The sequence below is a fragment of the Trifolium pratense genome, linkage group LG4 (genome assembly GCF_020283565.1).
Source record: "Trifolium pratense cultivar HEN17-A07 linkage group LG4, ARS_RC_1.1, whole genome shotgun sequence".
Lineage (NCBI taxonomy): Eukaryota > Viridiplantae > Streptophyta > Magnoliopsida > Fabales > Fabaceae > Trifolium > Trifolium pratense.
The window spans coordinates 30,694,141-30,713,084 of record NC_060062.1 but is presented as its reverse complement, the minus strand read 5'-3'; the positions used below and the strand labels follow the sequence as shown (position 1 = coordinate 30,713,084).

Sequence of the window (18,944 nt, the reverse complement as noted above, 5' to 3'; positions counted from 1 at the left end):
ACTTGGACAATTATCGGGTTGAAATTATGTCTAAAATATGTCTAAAAATATCGAAGCTCAATTATCGGGCTTTGAGGCATTTGAGAAAATTATGTCTAATAAATACGGGTTGATGTTGTTGTGATCCATTTGATGATGCTTAAGCCCGATAATTGTGATCAGTAATAATGGGCTTGAACACTAATTCTGATTTGTGTAGAAACAAAGTGTAGGCCCAACTCTAGAGTCCATGATGGGTGGTACAAGGGTTGTGATCTTATATAAGATTGGCTAGGTCCCCTTTGCCGTCACGTACAAACACAGTAAGCTCATTTGTTGTCTTACCCATCAAAGACCTCAAAGATCGGAGCAAGTGATAGGCAAAGGAAGACCTTGTCTAATATATCGGTGATTCCGATATCAGCTATTCCGGTAAACATGATTGCTGATTATCAAATAAGTGTGTTCTAATTTCATATAATATGTCGATCTCTAAATTATTAATTATTACATGCCAAACAAGTCGTCTCAAAAACTATGCTAGTCTCCAAAGAAAATTTGCAATACCAAAGTACCAGAAATAGGTGTCGACTAAATATGCTTTGAGAAAATCATGTTAATCTCCAACAGAAAATCTGAATATATTAATTTTCACAGTATTTTTTTTTTTAAGTTCCAATAAAACAAAACTCAAGTACCTTTACTTTATTGGTTAAAAGCGAGCATGTACCTATGTGTAATTTCTACATACAATCTGCTTCAAAAATAAGTTTTCTATAATACCTCAATTGTTTCCACGGCAGAATGCGCTATATATACAGAGTGATGCGACATTAATTTCGACGCTTCCATCAAAATTGAATTTGTGGACATTGATATCTTTCTTTTTTGGTCACAAAGAAAATTAAACATTAATCAATAAATATAAATCCTTAAGATTGTTGTAAAAATTGAACCTATTCACAATGATAAATCACATGTTTATATAAGTAATCAAATAATGAATAACATAAAAATAAGAATAGATATCAGATAGAAACTTATCTTTATTGATTTTGTCAACCGCCGCAGCATAAGCAACTATCAACTTTCAAGATCATGAATGACCTGCAAAATAGTGAAGCATAAGTAATACCTGAGACGTGCTGATCGCACTGTCCTTAAGGATTTATCCGCCTCATAAGCGCAAATCCCCCAGGATTCAACAGGTCCTTCCCGGATATGAATCATATCTGAGGTAACAGAACTAGCAAGACATTATTAGACACCGGTGACGTAATCCAGGAAGATAACACCTCAATTTTCTCATAAAGATTAAAATAATTTCTCTAATTTAGGTCACATATGAAAACAAAAGAGGAGAGGATAATTATCCTATCCTATCCTATCCTATCCTATCCTATCCTATCCTATCCTATCCTATCCTATTATCCTAAAAGTTGGTGGACTTTGCCAACCCAAACCCTAATTCCCCTTTCAAAACCCTAATATCTTATGTCATCTGTGATATCATGCCCAACCAACTCTAATCCATCTGGCCAATTGCTACTCACCACATTTGAATCATCTCCAATTATATCTTGCCAACATATGGTAGTCTTCATCCAATTAGCACTTGACATATTTGAATGTTGGCAACTAGAAGCTTCTATATGGTTGCAATGATTCAGTATGCATCAATTCTATTTGACCTCTCCTTGCACCAATTGGAGAGCTCCACTAAACACAATATGGCAGCAAGTAAACCCACTTAAGCAAGTAAACTAAGTGAATGAGGACACAGATTTGGTTCACAGATTTCATCTATTTGTTAAGAAAGAATTCCACAACATTCTCAAACTCTTTCTCTCGCCCTTTCCATCTTGTCCTTCACAGTCACAACCACCACCACCACCACTTGTGAGGGAGTGGCCGAGTGAGAGAAGATTTCCCGGCGGAAAACAGAGAGTTTCGGCCGAGGAAGAGAGAGTTCCGACTGAGATAAAGAGTTCCGGTGGCGTTTTGCGGTAACACGGCGGTGACGGCGGTGAAGGAGCTTCTTTCTCCTTCTTTCCTCTGGTTCGATCTTACTTTCTATACTTTATTTATTTGCTTTTTTTTTCTGTTGCTTTTTTTTGTTGTTGGTGAGGATGGTTGAAGATTGGAGGTGGTGGTGATGTGTGGTGGTTATGGTGGATGGTGATGTATCTCGAAATTCATCTTCTAGATTTCATCTTTCTCAATTTGTGAATATTCATCTCTCTAATTAGTTTTATATGTTGGTTTTTTGCAGGCTTTATGAAAGAGGAAGCTCAGTTTCAATTTTTGGGTTCTCAGTTTTAGGTTTGGTTTATGTTTTTCTGTTTCTTTGCTGGTTTTCCTTCTATTTTTCCTGTATCATTCTTGCTGATTTGTTCATCATCGTCTTGCAAAGAAATAGAAGCCTCATCCCATCAATTTGAGTTATAGTTATTTAGATTAAAAATACATTCTACTTAGGTTACGAACAATAGAAGTTTTATCATGTTATTATCTTCTTGATTATGAATGATGACAGATTTAATAAGTTTGATTGATGGAACAATGACAAATTTAAAAGTTTGAAACAATTTTTAGTGTTTTAATAAGTATGAAACAATTTCTTGGTCATAGTAAATAATAAATAATCTCTTTTATTGTAATAGTTAAAAGATGATTTGTTGAGAATGGTTAAATAAAACACCTTCAAACAAACTCCATCCTTGCTGATTTTTATTGTGTATGTGTTGTTGGTGTTGGAATTGCAACAAGGTAACTAGAATCAAAGTGTGATAAGATTAAGGTAACTAATCACGAAGTAATTTGGAGGAGTATCAAAGATACTAGAACAGCCAAGAAGCATCTGGTGCGGAGATAAAAAGTAGACTGTGCATTTTGATGTCAATTCAATGGTGAGAAATTTATTTCAAATCTGCTAGGTGTGTGGAAAAAGGTAACAAATCTATTCCTTTATGATATGTTTGGTGTGTAGAAAAAGGTTAGAAATTTATTTTCTTCAATTGTTTATGATTCTCATTATATTAGAAGGTAAGAAATTCAAAATTGTTTTGAATTCATAACTAACTTGATGGTTGGTGTTTTTACAGGGCCTTGGTTTTACTCATACTGGACTTATTCCATATTGAGTTTTGTTCCTTATTTTTTATTTTGTTCCTTTTTTAGTTTGTAAATGTTATTGTTTTCCCTTTTTATCGTCTCATTTTGCCCCTTCTTAAGGTAATTTTCAGAGATTGTTTTATACTATAGCGCTCAATATTCTTTTTGAATGATTTCTTTTTTAGAAATTGGTTTATACTATAACAGGTTTTGAAGACTATAACAGAAAAAGTGGGCACTGATGGTTTCTTTCATAACTGAATGGGCAATTATGACATCAATGAATTCACGGGGCTGTGCAACTACACTTTAAGGAATGAAGAGTTAGGAATGAAATAGGAGTGACAATTTTGGTTGCTAGAGGTGAACCTATATCATGTTGAACAAATATCATATTGTATAATTTTCCTCATGTTACCTCTTTGCTTCTTATGCAACACTTAGATCACTTAGATGCATGTAGATCCTTTTAATTTTGTTGTCCTTGGTGACATAATTTTTCTGGATATACTTATGATTTGTTTAAACTTTGTTGTATGCATTCAAGAATAGATCAATAGATATAGAATTGGCTATATAGTTAAATGATTGACTCACATTTAATATGTTTGCAACTATTTAATTAGCTAATGTAAGGTAATGTAATTGTCTTGTGGTTGTAGGCTAGCCAACAAATGAAAGAATGGTTGCATTGCTCTCACTACAAGAATCCTCTGCCTTTCCTACAAAAATTTTCGTGGGAATAGTGCCAATTTTCGTAGGAATTGTAGCATTTCCGACGACATTTCCTACCAACAGATTTGTAGGGAAAAAGCTGACTATTCCGACAACATTTCCTACGAACTTTGTAGGAAATGTATTTGTGTCAGGGGACCACTTTCAGTCAGAACATTACCTACGAAATTTGGTAGGAAATGTATTTGTGTAAGGGGACCACTTTTGTCAGAACATTACCTACAAAATTTGGTAGGAAATGTATTTCCGTAAGAACTTTTCAGTCAGAACATTACCTACGAAAATCTGGTAGGTACTGTATTTAATATTTAAAAAAAAAATAGCTTCAGGTTTTTTTAAATTGAATTAAAATTAGGTTTTAAAAACTGCACCAAAACTAAATTTGAATTTTGCGCCAAATAAATTCAAATTTGGCTCCAAAAATACAAATTTTCAAAAACTGAAAATTCGAACTTTCGCTCTGCTTCATTAAGAAATATTTTGGCGCCCAAAATTTCATTTTGTATAAATCCACTACACAAGGTATCAAATTAATTACAAAGGTCTACATAAGGAGTGAATTGAGCACAAGGTGTGCAAAATCCACTACACAACAAGTCAAATTACAAAGAAACTAAAAATTAAGCCTTTGCACAATACCTAAAAATTAACTCATGAGGGCAGCCAATTACAAACTCAGATTTTCTCTGCTGAAAACTAACTCCAATTCCAATTACTAACAGATACAGCAGGAGGAACTAAAGGAGAACTAAAGAGAACAAGCAAGAAGTACAAGCAGAGGAGGGGCTTCACCTCAAGGAGAACTAAAGCACCCACCTCAAAACCAAAAGGGAGGCAGCCTGCCAAACCAGAAAAAAAAAAAAAAAGAAACAAACAGCCCAGCAAAGGAACTAAAAAACAGAAACACGGAAACACGGAAAGCAAAAACAGCGCCCCACTCCAAAACTGAAACACTAACCACTATTGAAACAAATTCCGGGCTCCCACAACCATTCGTAAAAAAGACACGGGGCTATTTTCAATCTATCCACACTCCACTTCCACGAGATAACTTTTACCTCGTCAAAAATATCCACAATCCCTTTAAACCTGAAAATTCATTTATTTTATACCCTCACATAATTCATTATTAAGCCAATTACAAAACCATTGCATCCCAAAACAATATAATCAACCAAAGTAGCAATATGATACACAACATTTTTTTGAGGTTAAACATAATTCATTAAGAACAAGCTGAAACACAGCCATTAATGTTACACGGAACAGCAAACAACTACAGAAACAGAAAGAGGCCAAATTGTACCCATAATACTATTACCCAAATTCTATTACCTATAATACTAGTCAAAGAGGCCATATTGTGAGCACCAGAATTTGTGTTCTACCAACAAACAAAACATATACATTTGTCAACCTAGTCATTAACTTCCTACAATCCTTGACAATTAAATTAATAGCAGCAAAGCTAGATTTTCTATAAATACAGTTTACCACATTAGCAGCATCAAAATGAATAGAAAGTCTTCAGCGCTTCAGCCAACAAAACCCCACCCAGCGCTTCAGCCATAAGCAGATCAACATAAAGTCTTCTCTTTTGCATGCACTTCAGACTGTTTCGCCATCCGAGTTACGCAAAATCAGTCCCTAAACTGTACAGAGTTGCTGCAACATCAATAAAAAGAGAGAAAATGAGATATGGGAGGCAAAAAGAGTAAGCTTAAAAAATCAAGAGTAATACCTTTGTTATCTAATTTGCGTTTGTGTCCCCATTATTAGAATTAGTTGAGTCCTCGTGAGGATTAGTTTCGTCAATTGGAGCATTCCTGGACGAAGAAGCTAACATTTCCTTTAACGCGCTCACTTCTCTGCACAATACAATAAACAAATAATTAACTAATTATATAAAAGCTGCTTATAAGCACACATACAAAGAAGTGAGTTTAGCAGTAATTAAACAATTAAGCTTGTTTGAATATTTCTCAAGTGGCTTGTCCAGAATCTTGTGAATATTACAGAATGTAATCATAGAGAATACAAGCACATAGGATATAAAACTCAATGAACAGAATCTCTACATATACCTTCTTTATCCTTTGACCAATTACACCGGTAGATTCAACTAATATTTCTTCTGCCTTCACTCCAGTAGCTGAAATTATGAACGTTTTCAATCAAGACGCATAAACCATTTCAACATGAAGCACTATAAGGAAGATCAGTCAATTAAACACAATAAATAATACATACCTTTGCAAGGGTTTCCACACATTCTATCATATCATGGTAACCTGCTTCACCCTGGAGATACATATGGAAGGACTCAATCACTAAAATATTGACATAATTTCAGCCAAAAAAATATTAAATTAAACATGTTAAACGATCTAAGTTATTACGAGACATTCCTCAAACTAAAGTAACAAGAATAACACTACACTTTAGTAGACTATATGCTGATTATTACTCAAGGCATAGCCCACAGACACATCAAATGGAAAGAGATTGAGTAGCTTACCGTAGCTGCATTTGCATACAGATTAACATATAACTCATATCTTATTGAAAACAGATAAAAAATGATATATTATCAAGATTCATAGAATTGGGAGAAGACAATGCAAGTGACAAAAGTTTAAGAAGGGTGAGTCATAACTTATCAAGATTCATTATTTACATGCAGTCATAACTGATTCAGACTCTAACTACTATAAAAAAAAGGGTGAGTCATAGCCAATTCACTTCACTTTCATCTTTAAAAATGAAAGTGCTTCTAAACTGCCTCACTTTGAAATCGAAGTGTGCAATGTGTTTGCTCATGCACCCTCTCATTGAGGCATCAACAAGCATTAAACATTCATCTAAAACCAAGTGATTCAACTCACCAACATAAATTATCCTGTAAATGAAGCATACTGACAAAATCAAATCTAATGGAAAAACACATTCAAATCTAGGTAATTTCATCAAATTACATACTGACAAAATACATTCCCAAATCCTGAATCAAATCCTAATTAGAATAAACACAAATCATAAAAGAGAAACCACAAATATAGAACATAAACCACAAATCTTCACAAACCATAAAAAAAAAAACACAATCCTATAAATATAGAACATAAATCTTCAAGAACCTTACCGATTCAAGAACCTTCGACGGATTGAGTTGGGAGAGACCGAGAGTGAGTTGAGAGAGATCGAGAGTTCAGAGAGACCGAGAGTGAGTTGAGAGAGATCGAGAGTTGAGAGAGACGGAGAGTGGGTTGAGAGAGATCACCGAGAGTGAGTTGAGAGAGATCGAGAGTTGAGAGAGACGGAGAGTGAGTTGAGAGAGATTGGAGTAAATTAGGTTAGGGTTTTTTTGTTCCCCTTTTGGATTATACGGTGAAAGTGAGGGAAATATGGAACAAATGAAAAAATTTTAAGTAAAAGTGAGGGAATTGTTTTTGGCCATAAAAAAAAGTGAGGGAATTGTGAAAATGAATGTGGGAAAAAAATTAGATAAAAATATTATAAAAAAAAAAACAACATAAAAATTATAAAAGAGAAAAAGAGTGCGATGGATTTAATGAAATCTAAATTTAAGCATTTCACTAAAATAGTTACATCAAGTCTTATTCATCAATACAAAATATACCATTTTCATTGTCTTCTTTATCTATATGTCTATCTTCCTCATTGTCTTCGGAGTTATTTGCATCATCCTCATTGTTGTTTAACAATTCTATTAACACTTGAGCATCAATTTGAGGACCATCAACATCTTTATCAACCAAATTTGTAATCGGATCTACTTCAATCACATCCGGAACATGTGACATTTCATCATCTTGGTAAGGCACTTCAATATCCGGAACTTTTGTTTCAATTTGACCTCTTAGTTTTGTCTTGGTAGCAGAACACCACCCTCGTTTAGCTCGGTGATGAGAAGGATAAGGTACATAATACACTTGAGAACATTTACTTGCCAAGATGAACGGATCAAATGAGTTATATCGTCTATCCATTCGTATATCAACATTTTTGTGTTTTGGATCAATTTTTGTTCCATTATTAGGCCATCCTACGAGGACCATTAGCTAATGCTCTCAAATGGTCAATTTGTGGAGACGATACAACTTTTTCCAATTGATCCTTAAACCATTTTGGAAAATATGTAAATATGTCACCAACATTTAATCTTTGAAAATACTCAAGGTATGGTCCAACTTCATTGCAATTAATCATCACATGAACTGCCGCTGACTGCATCTCTGCATCGTTCATCCAATATTTTTTCTGTGCCCCAGAAAGACATCCAGAAGGACGAAAGACAGATAAGATCCACATGCTCCTTTCACATTCATCAATAACTTCATTCCGCGTACTTTTTGGGGTCAACATCAAGTGGGTGAAATAATGAGAGCAAAAATGAGATGTTTCCCGATGCAAGTAGGATGCACATATTGACCCCTCAACCCTTGCTTTGTTTTTCACCGTTCGCTTATATTCACCCATTAATCTTTCAAAAGGATACATCCACCTATATTGAACAGGTCCACCAAGCATAGCCTCGTATGCGAGATGCACCGACACATGTTCCATCGAATCAAAGAAACCTGGGGGAAAAACTTGCTCCAATTTACAGAGAATTACAGGAATATTCTGATCCATTTTAACAAGTTCATCCTTCCTCAGAGTTGAAGCACACAAATCTTTAAAAAATTGACTAACTCCAGACAATGGATTTAAGACATGGTTTGGCAATGAACAAAATGCAATTGGAAGTAACCGTTCCATTAAAACATGTGAATCGTGACTTTTCATTCCCCGCAATCTTCCTGTGTTGACGTCGGCACACCTTGCCAAGTTCGAAGAATATCCGTCCGGCATTCTCAATTCTTTTAACCATCGACAATGGCAAATCCCACCTAGCCTTCTCGTTATCTTTTGTTTTACCGGACACATCCATCACCGTGTGTAGTATATTGTCACAAAAATTCTTTTCAATATGCATGACATCAAGATTATGTCTCAGTAAATTGTCTTTCCAGTAAGGGAGGTCCCAAAAAATACTTCTTTTAGTCCAATTGTGCTCTTCCCCGTATCCATCATATCTGATCCTGTGGCCAACATCTGGAAATTTCAATAGTCCAAGTCCACTGACTTTATGAAATACATCGTATGATGTTATCTTAGGAGGCGGACCATCAATCAGTTTCTGTTGTGTCTAACTTAAACAAATTCTTTTTCTTCCGAAATTGATGATTTGCTCTCAATCGACCCACACATACATTTAATACACGGACATCTTATCCCTCCCTCACTTTTAACAATATCTCGCGACATCGCGTAAGTAACAAATTCTTCAACTCCATCCTTAAAACGCGCTTTAACTATCCTACCACCCGGATATTTTCTATCATACATCCAACTCCGATGAGACATATATTGATCAATCTCCTGCGTATATCATTGACATTAATTCAAAACAATAATGATAATATTTTTTACTAAACATCAAACAATAATGATGATATTTTTTACTAATATTTTTTTTTATCCAAAACTAATATTTTTACTAATATTTTTTAATAATCATAATTTTTTTTACTAAACATCTCCTGCGTATATCATCTCTCACTAATATTTTTTTTTTATCCAAAACTATATATAGTATAATAACATTTATATTAATTTTTTTATAATAAAAAAACATTTATATTAATTTTTTTTAACTCCACTTCTTTATCAACTAATATTTTTATGAATAATGATAATATTTTTTTTATCCTAACAATTTCAAATAAATTAGACAAACTAACCTCAAATAATGTAATATGATGACAAAAAGCCACAAAAAGCAACAACAACAGCAGCAACACAACAACAATCACACTACAAAAAAAGAATAAATTAAATTAAGATTAATAAAAATAATATACAACATTATATAATAACTAACTATGTAAATAAAATAAATTGACAAAACACGTACCAAAAAAAATATGCACAAAAAAAAGACAAAACGAACCGTATAATAATCTCATTGCAAAATAGATGTCGGTGCACACAAAATTAGAGAATAGTAGATAGATATAAAATTTAAAGAAAAAAATATGAGATGGAAGTGAAGAAGAAAGAAATGGTGTGTTTGTTGAAATTTGGTGAAGAAGAAAGAAATGATGTACTCTCCTGTTGCACAATTCAATATTATTGGTAAAGGGTGGTTGGAGCATCATTGATGATGATTGTGTTGCGTTGGAATTTTTTTTTATTTTAAAATAAAACATTTCCGACGAAATGTTGGTAGGAAATGTTCTGCCAATTTAATTTCTTTTTAAAATAAAACATTTCCGACGAAATGTTGGTAGGAAATGTTTTTCGATTTTAATTTCTATATAAAATAAAACAATTCCGACGAAAACGTTTGTAGGAAACATTTATTCAACGGTCAAAGACATTTCCTACAAAAATGGTCGTAGGAAACGTTCCTCAAAAGGCGTGCCACTTAGGAAAATGTTCAGAACCGGTACTGTTCACCTACAAATACAATTTTGGTAGGAAATGTTTGTCGGAAATGCAAGGAATTCTTGTAGTGTCTGTTAATGTAATTGTCTTATAAGGTATAGAATTTTGCTTAACCTTAACCTTTATTTTTCAAAATGTTCCTGAATGTGTGATATGAATTTCCTAAGATTGATGATGAGGTGAAAATCAATAATGTCATGTTTTTGACAGTAACATAGTGTTTATGGTTTGTGGTCATATTCTAATTGACATTATTAGATACTTTTGATTTAAAAGATCAATCATGATATATTCTAAATGACTTATCTTTTCATGGTGTTTAGGCTTTTGTGATGCATCAGATTCCCTTTTTTGTAACCATCCTATAGGCTCATTGTCAGTGACGGAGCCAGAACTATTGAATAGTGGGGGCATTATATATAAATTTGTCGAATTAAATATGTAAATAACATTACGTACCAAAAAATATATATATGTAAATAACATTTGCCAGTCTAGCTAGTTTTAATACAACATATGTAGGTTTTCTTCTCCTTTTCTTCATAGCCGCCGCTCCCCACTTTAACCTAGTTTTTTTCTTCTTGATCTATCAAGGAGGGGTGGTTTTAGGGTCAATTTTTGACCCAAAATCACCCCTCATAATTGTTTTTCCTTTTCTTCTTTATTTAAATAAGTGATCTTCACATTGATCAAGTTTTTCTTTTGTATTTTCTTTTTTGTGATTTCGTCGTCTGAGTGCGGCGTTGTGTTGTTCGTCGTCTTGTGCGACGTTTTTGTTGTCCCGTATTGTGCGGTGTTCATTCGATTTCTATTGAAAAGACCGGCTTCAGTCAATTACAGATTCAACCAATGATTTGGGCTTCAACGCTGCAGATCCGGAGGCATGGATACTTCGGTGACTTTAACTTTATCATATTATTTGTTGTAGGCATTTTGCCGTTGTATGCTATTAACTCGGATGCTGTGAGTGTTGTTCGCAGATTCATCCTTTACGTTTTTAGCGATGCTGATTATGTGGTTGTTTTTGATGTAATCTATCAATTTGAATGAATGAATATCATTTTGTTATTGTCAAAAAAAAAAAAAAACATTTCATTTTTTAAGCCCCGTTTATAACTTAATATATCATAAATTGTTTTCTACATGTTTTATATTCTAAAATAGTTGATAATTTTCTCATTATCAATTAAAAAATTTCTCGGTAACAATAGAGTTTTCATTATTACTAACACAAATTTAAGGATCTTTAAGTTTTACGTTTGTAAAAGTTATGTCATTTACGTTTCTTAGGTAACAGTTATCCTTAAGTTTTTTAGGTAACAAATAGGTTTTTTAAGTTTCTAATTTGTTGTATTGTTACCCTTCTAGTTAACCTCCTTGCTTTGTTGCACCGTGACCATTAACATTGACTTTCACCATAGTAGATATTTTGATGAAAACGACAATATGTTAGAGGAGATTACTTGAAAGGGTAACGATGCGATAAATTTTTACAACAAATGGATAAAGGGATACCGTTTAACAAGACCCTATGTGTATATATATAGACTATTATCTTGTGTTGAGTTGGGGTTTTTTTTTTTTTGGGTGGTCTGGTTCACATTTATGAAAAATTTATAGTTACCTAGATATATATGTATCCTATTCTATATACTACTTAATTTTTTTTCAAAACTTTGTGAAGGCACATGCCCACACAACCTATCAAGTGGCTCCGTCCCTGCTCATTGTCCATAGTGTGAGTGCACTTAAGTTGGAAATCAAGCATGTGTGTTGGTCTCTAAGTTTGTGTTTTCAACGTGGTGGAGCTCATGTAGGTAGTGGGTGAGTATATATTTTCCAACTATCTATAATTGTGGCTTTTGCGCATAATAACTTTAACTTTTATGTTTGACTATCTAAGATTTTGAATTATTAAGCAATTTTGAACAAATCCAACTTAAGTTTTTGTTTTGAATAATTATAAATAATAGTTTTAGTTTAGTGTTGTATAATTAAGCTTTGTATTTTGCTCTCAAAAACATCTTCATGTGCCAACCACATGATTTTTATGTTTGACTAATCATTAGATTTTTTTGTTGAAGGACTAATTTAGGTTTAGGTTCAGTTTGTGTATTTAACTATTGTGATCGGCTTTTATTCCAAGTGGATTTACACTATTGTAGTGTTTTTTAGCGAGTGAATGAGTGTAAATGCATACACCGACGTTAGTCACCTATCAACTAATTAGAATTTAATGCTAGCAGACTTTATCTCAACATGTTGCAAGAGTTTATGTCATAATTAGTTTGCCTTAGCTAATTAAGAAACTGATTGCAAATTATTTCTTTTGTTTAAGAGTTTAGGAGACATTGGAGCTACTGTGCATTTAAAATCACAACTTTCTTGAGTTTTGAAGTCTGAAATAATTGCTTTTCATTTGATAATGAGATATTGAGATTGATACATTGATCATGTGCTAGAAAGAACATAATATGAATTTGAACTCTCTAAACTTCTGGTGTTGAGCGTTCGACATTTGCATTATTCATGCAACCTGATTGGTATGTTCTCTGAGATCAAATAAGCTATTCCATTGCTTAAATTTTGTTGAGTTGTCTTCAATAGTAGAATTACATGTAAGCTTGAGGTCAATGATGTATCTGAGCTCATCTTAAATTGTGCGTCAATAATTTTTCTTTTCAGGGATGAGAAACCCAGTTTTCCTGAGGAAGTTCATATTCATAAAGAGGTATGTATATTCCTGAAAGTCATTATGTGTATCAAATAAGGTTAACAAGTAGTATGGGCAGTTTGTCCTGAAAAGTTTTAAAACCATTTATACCATCTTATACTACAATTATAGTTCACACTTGTGAAAAATTAGGTTATATAACCAGCAATTACACACCAATGTTGGATCTGCATTATTTCCTTCTCAAATTGCATGTCTATTCTCTATGATCCCTTATAGTCCTGCATTCAGCTTAAATTTCTTGCAGTAATAGTCAGCATGTGGTCTCATATGTTGCTCTAATTTCCCCTCTCTTATCAGCATATGATTTCAGAACCTTTGGAACCATCACCCATGCCTGGAGATGCAAGAGTATTTGGAGATGATTTCTATCCCATTAACAGCAAGCTGGAAAAAGCAGATGTTGATGCATCAATTAAATTACCTATGAATGAAAAAGAGAATAGTACAAGGGAGAATAACGTCGCTATGATTAAAGTTGTGGTATGTCAAAATTTTATAGACACCTATATACTTGCATAGCTTCACACTTTATGTGTTAAATATATAGCATAGAAAGATTATTCTCAATGTGCTACGTAATGGGATTCCATATACATTGATAGTAGTATGAAGTAAATATTGGAAGTTTGACTTCTTCCTTTATTTGGCTCTATAACAAAAAATAAAAGAACCACAACTACTATTGTCACCCTTATCACCATTGTTTCCCTAACTAGCAGAAGAGTTTCACTAAACTCATCATCAGTTGATGGTGTAATACAGAAACATCATTATGCAGATTTACTACATTTTACTTCATTTTATGCAGCATTATATAGTAAGTAATATAGAGCCTTCAATTATCAACAATAAGAAGTATTTCAAATATTTCCAGTAAATAGTAATTATCAAAACTATGTTCTTTCATAATCTCATTTATTTTCTAACATTTGCTGAGATTGTGTTTTTTGCATATAAAGGGTGGATTTTGATCAATCTAGATACGAATTCATGCGCGCTTCATAGATTCGTAATTTTTTTTATCTTTCTACTGTAGATGTTTGTAATTTATGTGCGCTGCGTAAGAGCTACTGAATTTTTCTCCGCTGAAGACCAACTTTATGTAATCATATTCGATCTCTGAATCTCGATGTATGTTCATAATTCTGGCCATTGAGAGAGGTTCCAAAAAAAAATTCCATCCGTTCTCCGAGTATCAATATATGTTCGTAATTTTTTTATCATTCTGATTTAGAGATCTATGATTCATGTGCTCTGCGTATAGAGTTTTTAAATGTTTTCCGCTTAAGGTGAACTACTCTCGACTGCCATCATGTAGTTCGCACTTACTGAATAATAGTTTTGTGTAATATCATCTTACATTTTTCGCTATAGATGCATATCCGTATCGAGATTTCTTATTTATGTAGCGATTAAGAAATCAATGGAGAGTTATCTAATAGATGTAAACCCCTTATAAAGTTGCTAGCTTTTATATATGTGTTCATTATTTTTTGCACATAGCTAAAAAGACCTTTTCCATTTCACTACAAACATGACCTTTCCCCCAATCGAGTTGCATCATACATCAAGTTGAAGCTTCTTCATTTACTCATCCTACTTGCAATGCATGAACGGCCATCCAATCAAATGACTTAGAGTGACTTAATATCTAAATGCTATCTACCTAAGTATCATGATATCCTATGCCTATTTCAACCAATCCAAGAACATGCACTTATCTATCACCATTATTTCAATTACTTTGGAAATATAAAAATTCTACTCCCTCCGTCCCAAAAAGAATGACCCATTTTGAATATATGCACTATTCATATATATTGTTTTGACCATATTTTTCTACTAATAAATAAAAATAAATATTAACATATAAGATGTTGTTAGATTCGTCTCGATGAGTATTTTCAAAATATCAATTTTTTATAATTTTTACTATTATACAATTAAAGATATTAGTCGCCAAAGTTATGCATTGGCATGCGTGTTTCGGTCAACTGGGTCATTCTTTTTGGGACGGAGGGAGTAATTGTAACTTATACAATCATGTTAATGACGCCTAAATAGTGCATGACTCTTGGTGACTATTACTATTTTACGGTTTTTTGTTTTTTAATCTGCCAAACAATACAATACAATTCCATCTCCATCTCTTTGTAAGCTGCGCCTCTTTCGCTGATAATTGAAATTCAAATTCTACTTAATTGACTAATTGGTTACTAATTTTATGGTCATCAAAACATGTGTACATTACTCAAATACTATTTTTTTAGGAATAAAATTTCAGTTATTGAAGCTAACCAAGGTGAGACCACTTATGTTTCTTTCCACTAGGCCATTTTGGTAGTGATCTTGCAATTAAATTGCTTAATTTTCATATGCTTATGACTAACTTTCTTGGCTCATAGCATCCATGATTGTTATATATTTGCTTATGACTAACTTCCTTAGCTTATAACATCTATAATTGATATATAAATGGTGTTCCGCCGAACCCGTGCAACGCACGGGCAGCCATCTAGTTTGTTAAAACGTGAGTATAGCTTGCTTCAATTCTACCCACTTTTCTTAAGCCACCGTTCATCAACCTTTTTTTCATTATAGCTTTTCACGTTGATACATATATCATTATGTTTTCATCTTATATTTGCAAATACCACAAGGCCCTATTAATAAGGATTGATACCAAATAATGGGGATTAAAAGATAAACGTTTCTTTGACCAAGTATAAAACACATTTTATCAAATCATCATTAATAATAATAATAATAACAACATTAATTCTTTTAAAATTATTTTAAATAACTTTAAAATAAATTATAAGATCAAAATATCCAACAATTTTCATCAAAATACCATTATGGTGGAAGTCGACGTTAATGGCCACATTATTACCAAGGTAACAGAGGTTAACTTAGGAATGTCAATTTGTATCTGTCAGTGCGGATTCCCGCGGGGATTGTCCTGTTCGGAGCTCCGAAAACAAAGATATTTTCCCCATGGGGACGAGGATGGAGGCAAAAACTCCCCCACAGGCACTTCGGGACGGGGATCGGGGACGAAACATTTGTCCCTGCGGATTCCCCGAATCCTTCCATATATACTTAACTATATTTTTTACTAAACTTAACTATATTATTATTTAAAATATAAAAAAGTAACTGATTATTGTATGATTATGCATACTTTACTATACATTATGGAATATTTTGACAAGTAGGTTTTGTATGATTATTAGTGGCTAAATGCTTTTGCAATTTTTTTTTTTTTTGGTAAGATTGCAATATTTTTTTGTTGTGAATGCATTATATGTTGTTTTTATTTTTTAAAAAAGAAAGATGCAAAATACTTATTTTTTAAATAAAACAAAAAAAAAAATAACGTCATACTACTGTCATAATTTTGATCGAAAAATATAAAAAATTTGTTAATATTCGATGTCCGTGGATCTTCGCGGGTACCGGGGGGATCTGTGGGGACGGGAATGGAGACAAATATTCTCCTGTGGGTCGGGGATGGAGGCAAGAATTCCTCCGCAGGCACTTCAGGGCGGGGAATGAGGAAGCTTCCTCCGCACATCCGCCTCGTTGACATCCCTAGGTTAACCGGAAGGATAATAGTGCAAAAAAGTTAAAAATATAAACGACTTATTTATTACCTAAAAAATTTAAAAGACCTAACTATTACCTTAAAATCTTAAAAGATCTAATTGTTACAAACAGAAAACTTTAAGGACCCCTAAATACATTTGACCTCAAATGACCAATAAGAATATCAACAACAATTGAATGATTAATTATAAAACTTTAATATTTTAGTGGCTAAATATTATTTTCTATAAATCAATCAAAATTCCGAAATGTGATTAAATAAGAATTATAATATATAGTCCCCATGAGCTTAGCTCAATTGGTTGGGACATCAGCATTTTATATGCAGGAGCCAGGGTTCGAACCCTGGACACTCCACTTATCCATCTTTAAAGGTGGAATTTCAAGCCACTAGGCTACCTGACCAAAAAAAAAAAAAAATTATAATATATATAATGTTTTGGTGCACAAATTAGTACTACATCCGTCCCTAATTATAAGACTCTGTTTGTCAAAAATGTACTATTTATTTACGTTGTTTTGACCGTATTTTTTTAATAATATATAAATGTAAATATTAGAGCATCCATTGGAGATGGTCTTAGCATATAAGATATTGTTCAATTTGTTTTGATGAGTATTTTCAAAATATTAAATTTTTATAAATTTTAACTAATAGACAATTAAAGATATTAATGATCAAAATTGTGCATTGACATGCGTGCAGTGGTCAAACATACAGGGTCTTATAATTAGGGACGGAGATAGTATCACATTATACTTGAGAATCAAAAATTAAACATTGGATCCATGCATCATTACGAAAATCATTTTTGATTTACATTTAAAGACAAATTATTTTCTGAATAATAATAACAATATTAAACACACTTTTTTTTTTCAAATATCCCAGTGACTAGAAACTATACCCTATATTTGTCAACTAAGTTAGATAAATAGGATGATCGGAGTTTCAACTCCGTCCCCTGCATATATAATACAATATATTTGTCAACTGAACTAATTAAGCTCACAGACACATTCTTCTTTATTAACAAGAACAAAATTGATCCTACAATTAATATGCTTTGTGCATAAACATGTTCTCACATCCAATGGTGCATTATTAATCCAACAATATTTTTTTTTAGGTTATATATAGTCTAGTGTCTATAATTTCACATTTTTAACATGAATAAGTGAAGTGTCCGAACTTCAAATCTCGGCCACTGGCCTACTGCATATAGAAAGAAAAAGTTTTCCTTCATCATCACGAAACGTTTAAAAGGTACTGAATTAGTTTAAAGAGAATGACTTTTAATGATAAGTAAGATTGTAATGTGACCTCCTTATTATGTATGTTAAAAGGACAATTACAGCACATTAATTTACTTAAGATATATTTAATAAAATGCACGGTAAGAAAAATATATTTAATAATAACTATAATTTTATGAAGGGTTTTTTACAACTTCATAAGTTATAAAAAAAACTTTTTTTTTTAAGGAGAGAATGATCTTTATACACTATAAAGAGGTCAAATCATATTCAACTTTTTACATGCAAAGAGGAAAAGATATGACTAAAACTCTCAAGTTGATTTATGCAATGATTTTATTTATGTCCTTATTTCTTTTCGCAATGAAAGCTCGTAAGTCATTTTTTCATCCTTTTCAAATTTCCTTCTTTACTTCATATGTCGTATGTATTTCTTTTATCATGTTTTAGTCACATTTACTTTATTATTTTTTATTATATTACAGCAATTAAATGTGAAGAAGATGCAGATTGTCCGAAGAGTGAGAACTTGATTTATGGTTATAAGTGCATTAATTTCATATGTGAATGGACTCAAATTATTTTATGATTCCATGAATATGAGACTCAAGAGAGTACAAAAACGTGCTAGAGAGGATAATGCATTATATCTGTTACCAAAAGAAATGGGTAATAAATCTTATGATAGAATATTCCATTCTATGAGGTGTGTCATTTAGTTATTTTGTCTGACACCGAATAGTATATTTTTCTTTTCCTACAACTTCATGAAAGTTGTAGTTATGATTTTTTTTATATATAATCAAAATTGAATTATAAAGAATTTAAGGTGTATAAAACTCTTATACCATTATGGGCTTTGAAGACATACTAATGAGGTATTAAACTAATAAGAAAAAACAAAAGATGAAATATTTTCTACACACCCTATCAACCAAAATCAAGGAATAAAAACAATTTGATCCACAATAAAGGACAAATTAACTGTTTCCCCTCTAAA

The 18,944-nt window shown here is 32.5% G+C and overlaps 1 protein-coding gene and 3 long non-coding RNA genes across 11 annotated transcripts; 2 read left to right on the top strand and 2 right to left on the bottom strand.

Moving 5' to 3' along the window:
- The first annotated feature begins 1,583 nt into the window (after window positions 1-1,583).
- On the top strand, window positions 1,584-14,301 carry LOC123923191 (kinesin-like protein KIN-13A). Of its 6 annotated transcripts, none has more exons than XR_006814316.1 (5): window positions 1,587-2,037; window positions 2,252-2,301; window positions 2,749-3,456; window positions 13,027-13,072; window positions 13,376-13,557. XR_006814316.1 is itself a non-coding variant. In XM_045975862.1 (5 exons), exons 2-5 carry the CDS (start codon window positions 12,871-12,873, stop codon window positions 14,047-14,049), a joined length of 261 nt encoding a protein of 86 aa, XP_045831818.1. In that variant the 5' UTR covers window positions 12,064-12,165; window positions 12,680-12,870; the 3' UTR covers window positions 14,050-14,301. The 6 variants fall into 6 exon arrangements, 1 of the variants encoding a protein (XP_045831818.1); XM_045975862.1 differs by lacking the exons at window positions 1,587-2,037; window positions 2,252-2,301; window positions 2,749-3,456 and adding exons at window positions 12,064-12,165; window positions 12,680-12,884; window positions 14,032-14,301 and having other exon boundaries at window positions 13,376-13,558; XR_006814314.1 differs by having other exon boundaries at window positions 1,584-2,037; window positions 2,252-3,456.
- Window positions 4,978-7,254, bottom strand: LOC123923193. 3 transcript variants are annotated; one of them, XR_006814321.1, is made up of 5 exons: window positions 6,971-7,254; window positions 6,079-6,129; window positions 5,913-5,980; window positions 5,570-5,691; window positions 4,978-5,493 (listed from the first exon to the last, which is right to left on the bottom strand). It is a non-coding gene; the product is annotated as an uncharacterized LOC123923193 (long non-coding RNA). The 3 variants fall into 3 exon arrangements; XR_006814320.1 differs by having other exon boundaries at window positions 5,570-5,696; window positions 6,971-7,251; XR_006814322.1 differs by having other exon boundaries at window positions 5,570-5,654; window positions 6,971-7,249.
- Window positions 8,574-9,899, bottom strand: LOC123923194. Its single transcript, XR_006814323.1, has 3 exons — window positions 9,845-9,899; window positions 9,636-9,708; window positions 8,574-9,273 (listed from the first exon to the last, which is right to left on the bottom strand). It is a non-coding gene; the product is annotated as an uncharacterized LOC123923194 (long non-coding RNA).
- Window positions 14,302-18,152: 3,851 nt separating the features above from the next.
- On the top strand, window positions 18,153-18,634 carry LOC123919663. The gene is made up of 2 exons (XR_006813294.1): window positions 18,153-18,317; window positions 18,430-18,634. It is a non-coding gene; the product is annotated as an uncharacterized LOC123919663 (long non-coding RNA).
- The last annotated feature ends 310 nt before the right edge of the window (window positions 18,635-18,944 follow it).